We start from the raw sequence: 12,068 nt of genomic DNA, 5'->3' as shown, positions 1-12,068 counted from the left end.
CCAAGCATGGGACGAGAAAAGTGGAAGAAAGTTTTGTTCTCTTATGAGAAAAAATTTAACCTGGATGGTCCATATGACTTTCAATGTTACTGGCACAATAAGGATATCCCACCGGGAGACATTTTCTACATGACACAGTAGAGGAGGTTCCATCATGATCTTGGGGTGCTTTCTCCTTCCATGGAATGATAGAGCTTCAGGTTATGCAGGGGTGTCAAATTGCAGCTTGCTACATTGGCATGTTGGAGAGAGCATTTTTTATTGACTCAAGGCCCTTGCTTGTGAGGAAATGACTGGATATTTCAGCAGGACAATGCTGCAATTCACAATGCCCACAGGACAAAGGACTTTTTCATGGCAAATGACATGATTCTTTTGGACCATCCAACGTGTTTCCCCGAACTGAACCCTATTGAAAATGTTTGGGTGTGGATGGCAAGGGAAGTCTATAGAAATGGACTTCAATTCAAAACAGTGCATGATCTTTGTGAAGCCATCTTCACCACTTGGAATAACATTCCAGCCAGCCTTCTGAAAATGCTTATATCAACCATGCCAAAGTGAATGTTTGCAGTTATTTGCAATGACGACAGTGCAATTCACTACTGAGACCTCTTGTTGGGTATTTCCTTTCCTGTTTAGGACTTTTTTTTTGGTATGGTCTTCAACTTTTGACTGACTAGTATTTAGGCTAATTTCATAGTGTTCACATTTTCCTTATTAAATGCTAAAAGTTTTTTTTATGTTCTCTTTTCTTATTTTCATCTTTGAAGCTCTGCTCAAATTAGTGGTTGAGTCTAACAATGCAAAATGCATATTTTTTCGTTATGCACATTAACCTTAAGATTTTGGCCTACAGTGTACATTACAGTAATTAAAATGTCTATTGCTGTTGTCAGTTGGAAAGATTTAATTTTATATTAATTATGGCAACTTAAATTTATATCCATTGTAATAGAATTGTTCGAGGGACTTTATAATCCAGGGAAAGGACAAAATGTTGTAGGCTAAGGTGTTTTTTTGCTTTTTTACATATTGGAAATTTGCCAAAGGAAGTATTAACATCATGTTATGTGCATGTAGCTTGATGTTTAAAATTTTCTTGAGTGTTTATAAAATTAGTTGAAAGTAAATATTTGAAATTTTAGATAAGAGTAGGTTGGTAATTGATTCTTGAGACTGCTACAATTATTATTTCATTGCTGATTCATTAAATTGTTGTTTTTAAATTTTGATTTTGTATTTTAATGAAGTAGTAGAGATCCAATGAAGGTAGGACATAAGTGACTGTTTGTGAGATTAAGTATATTGTTAGTCATGTGGAATTTGTACAGTGCATAGAACTTTAAATTTAAGAAATAAATAAATTTTAATTAAGTTATCTAAATTAACTTCTAGTAGATTCATGCATTTTTAAGCCATTGGTTGAACATTTTTAGTTACGATTATATTTGTTTATACAGAATATATTTGGAAAGTTGTTTTTCTTAGAAAAGTAAATAATTTTTGAATATTATTTCACTAGGAGACATCATATTCATACATTTTCTAATATTTCATTGTAGTAAACAAAATTACCAGTTCTCAATATCTTTTGAGAACAGAAAAATTAAAATTTGCCTTTTATTAATTTTCTAATTTTGAATAAGATGATTCCAAAAATAATATTTAATTTTATATATTATGTTCATCAGCTGAAAATAATATTCTGAAATACTTTAATATAGGTGGAGAAATTCTTTCTTGTTTTCTCTTGTCTTTGGCCTCCCTTCCATGGCAGTTATGATGTATTTTATGGGAATACGTATGTCAACTGGAAAACATGACATATGCTGTCTTATACCAGGGCTGTCAACAGAAAATCTGTTTCTATGGATTCTAGCCACCCCTGTTCAGGTATAAACTTTATATTGTTTTACAAACTTCTTTCTTTGCTAAAAGACAGTAATACATTTTATGTAAAAGATTATTAAATATTGATAGTACACTACTGTGTTACATGTATATATATTATTTTACTTACAATTATGGGGCAGGCATGACCCAGTGGTTACTTGCCAGTCTGTTAATCTCTGGATCCATTGTTTGTGTATCACTACTGCAGAAAAAAAAAGTATGCTTAGCACTTTAAGCTATGAATGGATTGTAAAACTAATGTTAAGTCCTATTTTTTGATCTGATAAGAGTAGCCCAAGAATTATCAGCAAATGGTTTTGCCAGCTGCTTACCCTCTAGTCTAACTAGATTCAAATTAGGGAAAACTGTTAAAATTAGTGGCTACTGGTTGTTTTTTAAGTATATTAAATATTTTCCATATTATCCTGTATTTCAGATTTCAGCAGTACACTTGAGTTCTAAGAATGTAAAATTTACAAATTATTAGTTACAATGTATTAAAAAGTAGACAGTGCATGCAAAATTCAAGAGAAGTACTTTAATATCTTGGTTTTATTTAGTGATAGTTTATTAAGTTAATTGTTTGGATGTAGAATTGTATGTGGACTTTTCTGTGTATTGAAACACTTTTATTTGCAAGCTTTCAGTTTGTACTACCAGAGCCTTCATCACGTAGTAACGATACTGTTACCAAATGAAACTCGTAACTAAAAGTATAATTGTACCTGTTAATTATCTACATTGTGAGACTTAAGTAACTGTTAATTGCTTGAATATTAATATTACCTTTAATCATTTCTTAATGCTCAATTTTATATTACAACACTTAGTTAAAATAATCTCATTCAAGATATATATTTTACTAAATTTTTAAAACCTAATTATTTATTCTTTTTTACTTAAATGAGTAATTAAACGTGTGTGTATGTGTTAAGTGTACATTGTTCTTGAGTTGAACTTTCAACTTCATTGACATTTAATGAAATATTTAATACTGTTATGTACAATAAGTTAATTTATTATTACAAAAATAGCCTAGCCAAAATGCAGTAATTAATCAAATAAATGCTCAAAAGAATGACGTTTACACTTGAAACATCTATACTCAGCTTTATGCTTTATAGTTTGTCTTTATTTTGGAAAAGTCAACTCTTTCCCTTTTCAAATTCAGAGAATCTTAATTTATTGCATCCACCAGCTTATATTTGTGGTTATTTCTCACTACTTTTGAAAACTATAAGGTTAACAAAAGAAGTTCACTGCAACTGAACCTAGCTGTTACCTGTATTATCACTTTACACTTGTAAGAGAACTCATCTGATATATTCTAAGTTTCGTTTTGGTAAATAGCATGGAACTTGATGAATACCAAATCAACAAAATGAAACTGGTTTTATTCTAATTTGAAGTTTTCTACTTTTCATTACCCATTGGAAGATTTATGAGATCACAGTCCAGTACTACACCAAAATAAATTTTATTTCTTGTTGTTGGTATTAACCTTAATTGAACATAATGTGTCTGATTGAGTTAAAAACTTTTAAAACAGTGGATTTTGAGTAAACTTAGTCTAGTAATCCACTGTTCAAATCAATATAATTTTTTGTACATGCCAGTGTAAATTTAAATGGTATTTTGTTTCATAATACAAAGGAGAAGTATGCTATATTTTGAACTCTGTGTTGCATGTGGTGTTTTATATGGAGATTCTGTTGTAATGTTATCTAAGGTATAACAACAACAACATACTGTTTCAGGGTTATGGAAACTGTATCACTTCAAGGAACACAAGTTCTTTTACTCAGAATTAGGTGGACTTGTAATAGGTAAAAATTACAAAAAGATTCATTGTAGTATGCAAGTCTTGGAAGACCATGTATCACTGTTGCAAGAACAAGTACAATGAAGTGTTAATTTTTATCTTATGTTGTGCTGTATATTGATTTGTTTCTTCAGGAATAAAATGTAGGAAATTGACAAGAAAAATATTTTAAAAAGTATGTCTTCCTAGCTGAATGCAATAACAGTTGGACTATCAATTTTTATGGCAAAGAATGGTTTCTTATTAATGGTTGAAGTGCCACATTTTGTTTAACAGTTTTGTTGGTGGTGTTTTTAAAAGATTGTATTAATACAATGGGTATGTTATAACATAGAAAATAATAAATGTTCAGAAAAAACTTAGTGTTAGAATAATTGATTGCATGGTTTTTAACAACACTTGCTACAGTGTAGAAGCTGTTTTTAAGATTATTGTAAACATCACGGTAGTATTGTATTTTGTGTAGTATAGATAAATATATGTTGAATGGAATAAACTTTCCCTGAAAGCATATAGTATTAAAACTAATTTTAAAGATCATATTAATTCAACAAATAAGGCAAATAATAATACGTTACAGAACGATAAAAATAGTAATAAAGAAAGAGAATTTGACTAATGAAATGATTTGACATACACATGAACCATTAAATTAATAAATATTCAGTTATTCCATCTTCTGGTTTTGATACAATTTTTTTTCTCTGACAGACATTAATTGGTGGTGTTTAAGTCAAATATAGAATAAGTCATCTGCTATATGTAGCCTTTCTTGTAAAGTGCTACAAAATATAAAAATAATGAAAAGTCAGTAATTTTGTAATGGTTAATGTGAAGTATCTGACTGGAAAATCTGATTGTTTTGGAAATGGTAATGACATGTCCCTAACAGTGCAAGTGGAAATAAGAAATGTTTATGAGATGTTAAACCCAGCTCTTGGCAAAGAAGCTGCTCCTGCCAAGGTTATTATGGTTAGCATTAAAAAAGTTGATGTATCCCCATGTTACTCAGCAAACTTTGCTCTATTATGTGACCAACAAACAAATTGGCAAATTAAAGCTATTTTAGCTTTTATTACACTATTTTCAAGGAATGTGGGATTGGCAGTAGTGCACAAAATAACAATTATTTTTTTGTGTTTTGTAAGTAAATCATATTGTTATTTCACTAATGGTATTTTCTTTAACAGTAATGATTGAAACATATAATACTATATTTATTAAATAATTTTTATGAGAATTATTTTTCATTGCTTGTGCAGTATATAGATTTAGGACTAATCTCAATATTCCAAAGTGGCTAGCATATTGAGATAATACTGGGATTATAGCCAAAAGTGCTGCTAACAGAGGTGGTGTATACAAATGATGGATTATTGCATTTTTTGTTTTTATAAGTATTCAGTACAAAGTACTGAATAAACAATATTCATTACTGGATTACCTTTCAAGTTTATTTTTCTATAGATAACTTGCTTTGATCAAAAGTTAATGGTATGTGTTTGAAAAATTTACATTGTTTTATTCTGTGCTCAAATACATTGTTATTTCATCTATTATTTAATATCATTTCAATGATTTTGACAGTTTTTGCTCTTAGGTTGAATGAAGAGTGGGTTGCTTAGTACTCAACTAAAATAAAAATATATAATAATTTAGTCATATAATTCAGCTCCTAGAATGATTGAGTTTTTGAAGAGTAGTTTTAGATCTAATTATAGCTTTTGACTTGGGAGGTTAAATCCTTTAAATTTATCTATTTGACCATGCTTAAAGTGTCATAGATTAATTTACTTTAATCCTGCCTCAAAAAATTTCAATTTGAGGTAGGCTGGTAGAGATCCTGATGAATAATAAAATGAAGTCGAGTATATGTGCACGCAATGGTTGGTATTGATGTTGCATAAAAATATAAATACCAAAAAAGGAAAAAAGGTTTTGTAGATTAATGTATTTTGATTCTGCCAAAAAGAATTTCAAGTATCACAGCTATTGAGGGTTTCTTTGTGTTTCACTTACTATTTTGAAGCTTTTTCTGACATGTAAAAACCTTGAAAGCATTCAACATCTTTATGTCAATAGTCAATATAAAAATATTGTTAGTACTATAACATCAATGCTAAAACCTCAAAATTATTTTAACAGCAGTGTAAAAACCTTGATAATATATTAACATCAGTGTAAAAAAATTTCATTGTATTTTAATATCTTTATATCAATGTAAGAACTTAAGATGAATAGTCAAGAAAGGTATTTTTAAGTGGTAATAACAAATGCACAAATTTTGTGACTCAAACTTAACACAGTTCTGTACAATATCTAAGATAGAAAAGCAATTAAACTTTTTCAACATAAACATTTAGATTCATATTTATGTTAGTTTTTGTGATATCTGGTTTTTAGTTTTGAAAATGACTTTTTTTTTTTTTTTACTCTAACAGTTCATAGGAGGACGATATTTTTATGTTCATGCCATGAAAGCCATAAAACACAGAATGGCAAACATGGATGTACTTATTATGCTGGCCACAAATATTGCCTACTTCTATAGTGTAGCAGTTCTGATTTACTTCATGATAGATGGAGCTGATCACAGTCCAAAAACATTTTTTGAGACTCCACCAATGCTTTTGGTGTTTATTTCACTTGGCCGATGGTTGGAACACATAGCAAAAGTATGTGATACTAGAAATGTTGAAACATAAACAGAAAAACTGTCCATTAAAGAAATATGTTTTTTACTTTACAGTCATAAAATGGTTAATTTTTGCTTTAGATCATTAGTCTGAATCTAGTTTTTCAGAATGGTATTGGAAAAAGCTAATTTTTTTAATAACTGTTTTTGTTATTCTTAGAATTATTAAAAATATGTTTTAGAATTCTAGACAAGTTCAAATCGTAGAGATAAATAGAATTAAATTTGTTTGTAATGTAACCATAGATACAAAATCTTGTCTTAAAATGTTGAATTTAAACATTATTTGGTAATTGAATAGGAACATAATTAGAATACTCCTAAGTTACGACTGACTGTCTGATGTACAACATTATTTGGGGAAAATCTAACTTTTTATTCACTATTAATACATTTAAAACTTAACAAAAAATTCAAATCTTTTTTTTCCTTAAATTGTGTTAAACTACTCTTTATAATTTTATCATTAGGGTAAGACTTCTGAGGCTCTAGCAAAACTGATTTCTCTACAAGCAACAGAAGCTACACTTGTGGATTTAGACTCTGATTGTCAGATTATATCTGAAAAACAAATTGATGTAGAACTTGTTCAACGTGGAGATATTTTAAAGGTTAGAAACTTTCATAAAACTTTGTCAAACAGTCCATTAACAATTGTATTTAAATGTAGATGCAGAACATAACTTTTATTTTAATTACCTTATTTTGGTGGATGTTGAGGTGTATATCAGGAATATAAAAAAAATATTTACTGAGTATCCTCACTTGGCAGATCTTGCATTGTGACTTCTTAAAATATTTATGTTGATGTTTTAATTATTAGTTAATTTTATTGATGGAAATATGATTTACAAAACTGCCAGTGGTTTTGTTAATCTTTTAATGGATTTGTCAGTCTTCATTAAACACTTCAATTTAAAACAGAAATGCTTTGTTCATCTAACTCTACAAGATCAGGTTTAAAGATGAACTTTGTTTCATAATGTAGGATGTTTCATGCATTTAAGTTTATAGGTTTTTTTCCAAAACATTAAATTAGGTGGTTGTTTTCTGCTTAAATTATAAAAAAAAAAAAATTGAAAAAGAAATAACAGAGTTTTAACCTGGGTGTTATAAGTAATGAATTGTTGTAATTTATTATAGGGGTAATTTTGATGTTAATTTAACATGGCTCCTGACTCTCTCTCTTTTTCTTAAGGCAGTTACATCAAGCACAGATTTTACTCATGTTTCTCCCAAACAAAGTAACATATGTATATATTCTTTACTAAAGTATTGAAAACTTGTATTAATTTTGAAAATATATTGCATTGTTTTGTAAATGAAAATGATGCATTACTGGTATTTCAGCAAGAAGAAAAACACCTGTATATACTGTTAGTCCCCCCAGTGGGACAGTAGTAAGTTGCTAGGCTTACAATAATAAAACCTGGGGTTTGATTCCCATGGTGGACACATCAGATAGCCCAACTTGACTTTGCCTTAAAACAAACAATATTTTTCCCACTTTGTAAGAGTAACAATGAAGTGAGTTAGTGGACATAATGAATGTATAATGTTTTATAGTTTGCTTAATGTTGAAATAAAATATTGCAGTATTTTGTTACTATGAAGGCCATTAAAATGAGCCTTGGTTGGAAGAAGTTATGGATGTACAGTGTACTTTTGGTGTTTATAAAGTTCCTGTTCCTTAAAGTTAGTAGGCTTATTGTTTTGGTTAAGTAAGTCACTTCGTGGAAGGCACTGTTAATACAGTATCTTGATACAATAAAGTATCTTTTATGCAAATGTACACAAACAAATGCTGAATGTAAAACTTACTGACATTTTTTTTTATTATAATGCCGTTGTTTAAAGATATTTTACAGAGATATTTAAAGATATTTTAAAGAGAGAGAGATAGAGATAGATAGATATATCTACCTACCTGTTAGTGGTAGAGACTAACCATGGAAGTGTCTGGCCATACAAATTAACGTTTCCCCTATCTAAACATTAACCATCATCCTTGCCATCAGTATAAGTTAGAAGGGTATCCATGTTGTTAATGGATGATAGGTTAATGCAATACACTATTTTGTTCTTGAATGCCTATAGCCAGGAAGTCCTGATATGGCTCCTGTGGGTCAAAGATAACTAAGATCAACTGGATGTACTCAATAAGTGTTGTGAACATTATGTCCACTACTGCTTTTAATAACATAGGGTAACCCTTGTTACTGTCACTAAAAAAAATCCATAAAAAACAAAGCTTCCAAACAATCACTTATTGATGACTGGATGATCAAAGTCACTGGTCTGAGAAATTCCTGTGCTATTTTTTCTGTGATTTTACATTTCTCATTCTGTTTTATCTTTTGTTTTCTGATCAAAAAGCAGGAGGGCTGATGTCTTTAGTTTTTGACATTGAGTAATTTTCATACCTTTTTTTGTAAGCCTTAGAAGGATCCCATGTTTCTTATTTTAGATCTAATACAGTAACCTGTTATCTAGCTGTGTGAAGATGATTAATGCTGATTTTTAGTTCTTCAAATCAAATAACATCTCTAAAATGTAATATAATTTTTCTCAGGCAACATTCCACATTAAACTGTCTGATTCAACTTGAAACTCAGTCAGGGAAGCCATTTTCCAGAATGACTCTTGTTTTAATACTTTTTTAAATTTTATTTTGATAAGACGTATAACTGTAAAAATGCTATTTACACTTTGGATCTGTGGATTCTATGTAATAATAATAGTCAAATTCAAAGTTCTGCTATTCAATCAGATGGAAGTAGCTGAAGGATTATCACTGTATGCTGTTGACTATCTGCCTTGAATAGTCTGTTAGTCAAAATCAGGAACAGCTTGTAAAGATAGCCCTTTTGTAGTTTTGTACAAAAACTTCTAAACAGATTTATGAACTTCAACTTCACCTTTTGTGTTTTCAGCTTTTTGCACATTATCTTGACTGGCACTATTTTCTTTCCCAAGTGGGTTAAACTGTGTGCAAATATATGTTTTGCTGTTCTTCCTTTTGGTCTTTATTTCCCAGTTTGTTTGAATGAAGTGGAGCTAATATTGGATGTTATTACTGAATTTCATTATCGATCTACTTCTCTGTGACTGTTTTTTGACAAGTCTTTTGAGAAAGTAGGATAATAAGAGAAACTAACTTTTACTTTTTACCAAACACCCTTCAAACCAGTCCTTCATTTCTTTCATCACTGATGGTGAGAAATCAGGTGCCACCATGATTTCTGCCAATTTTTTCTATAAATCTGTTATCCCTCAAAGAAACCCTTGTTAGAATGGTGATAAGAAATCAGGTGATACTGTGGTTTCTGCTATGGTTTGCTATGATTCTGTCACCCTTAAAGAAACCCTTGTTTGGATGGTGGTACAAAATAGGTGACACTGTGGTTTCTGCCATGGTTTGCCGTGATTCTGTCATCCCTCAAAGTGTTCATGGTGAAGTTGTATGTAATCTTCACTTGCTCAGGATCACATTAAAACTAAAAAGTACTATCTTTATATTATTAATACAGACTTTCATTTCAGACCATGAAATCACTTCAAATATATGTAAAAAGTATACCATACTGAGTGCTATAGCAACTGCGCAAAAGTGAGCTGTGAGTGATAGTGATTAAAATGCAACTTGGCTAACACATTGGCAAATCACTCCTTTGTAAGAGAACTTTATGTTCAGCTTTACTAGAACAATTTCTCCTCTATGACAAAATCTGGATAACCAGTTGTTTATCTGGCTTCAAATATTCCACAAGTTATGTGAGTAATGAATGAATTAGGGTGAGTCGATTCTTCTAACAGGTCAATAATGTTATTCCAGATGTTTAAATGCAAGTTATTTGTATTCTAGATTGTTAAATGTAAGTTCTTTGTATTCAAGATGGTTAAGTGTAACTTGTTTTTAGAGTAATTGCAGCACTGACAGTAAATAAGCAATTTCATTAAATGCTTTTTTTGTTGGTAAATTTTATCTTTTGTTATTATGTTATTAGATATATTTTTCCATCATGATCTTTGATACTATTACCTTGTATAACAAATGATACAATAACTAGAGCAGTGATTCTGTTTTCAGGTCCATAATGCTAAAAATTATAATTTTGTGAACAATTTAGATGACATTTCATATATGCCGTGCTTATCTATAAATAAAAGTATTTGTAGAGGAGTAATTTTCTTAGTATAACATTGTTTTCTTTGACAACCTCTGACAGATCTATACACCTACAAATGTGTACCACCTTCTCTCATTTTCTCTGGATTAGCCTGACTTCTTTTTGACTGTTTATGTGCAACCTCAATTGGAACTAAGGTCAAATATTGATAGATTATTAAATATTTACATATATATCATTTGAAGTTCATGATGTTAGAAAACGTACATTCAAGAAGTCTTGATGGTACATTCCTGATGTTAGAAAACTTGTAGATTCATGTGAAGTGATAGCAGTCTAGATCATAGGCCTAGTATTATAAGTAGACCATTAATTTATTGAACAGTTGTTGTGATCACTGTAGCAAGTAATAAACCATCAAAATGTTCAGGAAACTTCTGACAATAAAATCAACATCTAAAGTTGTAAATATTGCATTACGATTTTGGAAATTTGTTTTGTGGAACAAGTAAAATTAAAACAGTAAGTATGTTACTTACCTTCCATTGTTAATGGTCATTCCAAAGATAATCAAGCCCTTTGTGTGTGAAAATGTTGGGAAAAGAATTTAGATGAATTTTAGTCCTCATGTTACTAAATAAAGAAGATGGTAAACTCCTGATATACCTTCATACTCTAACTAGAAGAAGCTCTGTATTAGCAAACAGTAACTGTAAAAGATGGTATAGTGTCATTTGGACAGGTGATCAGTTCACTTGTAAACATAAATCTTACTGTGATAATACTTACTTGCGTGTGACATTATAAATATGTTGTACCATATGAAAAAAATGTACTTTGTTAAATTTAAACATTTTTCTAGGTAAATGTGCTTAACCTTTGATTCAAATAAAAAGTATATTATGTATTTCAGTCTTGGCTCAGCATGAATTTAAGAACAGTGTTATTTATGACAACTAGTTTTTCTCATGGCCTTTGAATTTTAGGTAGTTCCTGGTGAAAAAATACCAGTTGATGGCAGAGTTACTTATGGAAATTCAATGGCAGATGAATCACTTATTACGGGAGAATCTCTACCTGTTGCCAAACGTCCAGGTTCTCAGGTTATTGGAGGTTCTATCAACCAAAATGGCATGCTACTTATCAGTGCTACCCATATAGGAAAAGACACAACATTAGCCCAGATTGTTAAACTCGTTGAAGAAGCACAGACCTCAAAGGTATTGATTGATTTTAAGTTTGTTCTTTTAACTTTTAGATACCCGGTAATGTAAGTGTATACATTGGATAAGCATAAAAGAGATGATACATTTTCTCTAATAATTTTAACCTCCAGGTCTCATCTCCAGGGATTTTTTCCTGTTCTCATATGATAACCTTTCCATCCCAGGTTTGATATTAGTACCCATATTGTGAACCCTTTTAAACAGTTCATTGCCCTTCCTAAGGTAAGAAGCTTAAAAGTGAAGACAGCACTCTAGTTGTGACTTTACTAGTGACTTACATAATGAAATTATAATTTATT

The 12,068-nt window shown here is 30.2% G+C and overlaps 1 protein-coding gene across 1 annotated transcript in view; it reads left to right on the top strand.

Annotated features, from left to right (window-relative positions):
- Positions 1 to 11,763, top strand: part of LOC143243677 (copper-transporting ATPase 1-like) — a gene marked incomplete at its 3' end in the record, with an annotated part of 28,789 nt that extends 17,026 nt beyond the window's left edge. The window contains exons 6-9 of the mRNA XM_076487309.1: positions 1,728 to 1,896; positions 6,160 to 6,393; positions 6,884 to 7,024; positions 11,530 to 11,763. Of these exons, the coding sequence (XP_076343424.1) occupies positions 1,728 to 1,896; positions 6,160 to 6,393; positions 6,884 to 7,024; positions 11,530 to 11,763 (778 nt within the window). The remainder of the gene's footprint in view (positions 1 to 1,727; positions 1,897 to 6,159; positions 6,394 to 6,883; positions 7,025 to 11,529) is intronic.
- Positions 11,764 to 12,068: the final 305 nt, after the last annotated feature.

The sequence above is a fragment of the Tachypleus tridentatus genome, unplaced genomic scaffold (assembly GCF_004210375.1).
Source record: "Tachypleus tridentatus isolate NWPU-2018 unplaced genomic scaffold, ASM421037v1 tig00002111_pilon, whole genome shotgun sequence".
Lineage (NCBI taxonomy): Eukaryota > Metazoa > Arthropoda > Merostomata > Xiphosura > Limulidae > Tachypleus > Tachypleus tridentatus.
This window is presented reverse-complemented; position numbering and strand designations above follow the sequence as displayed.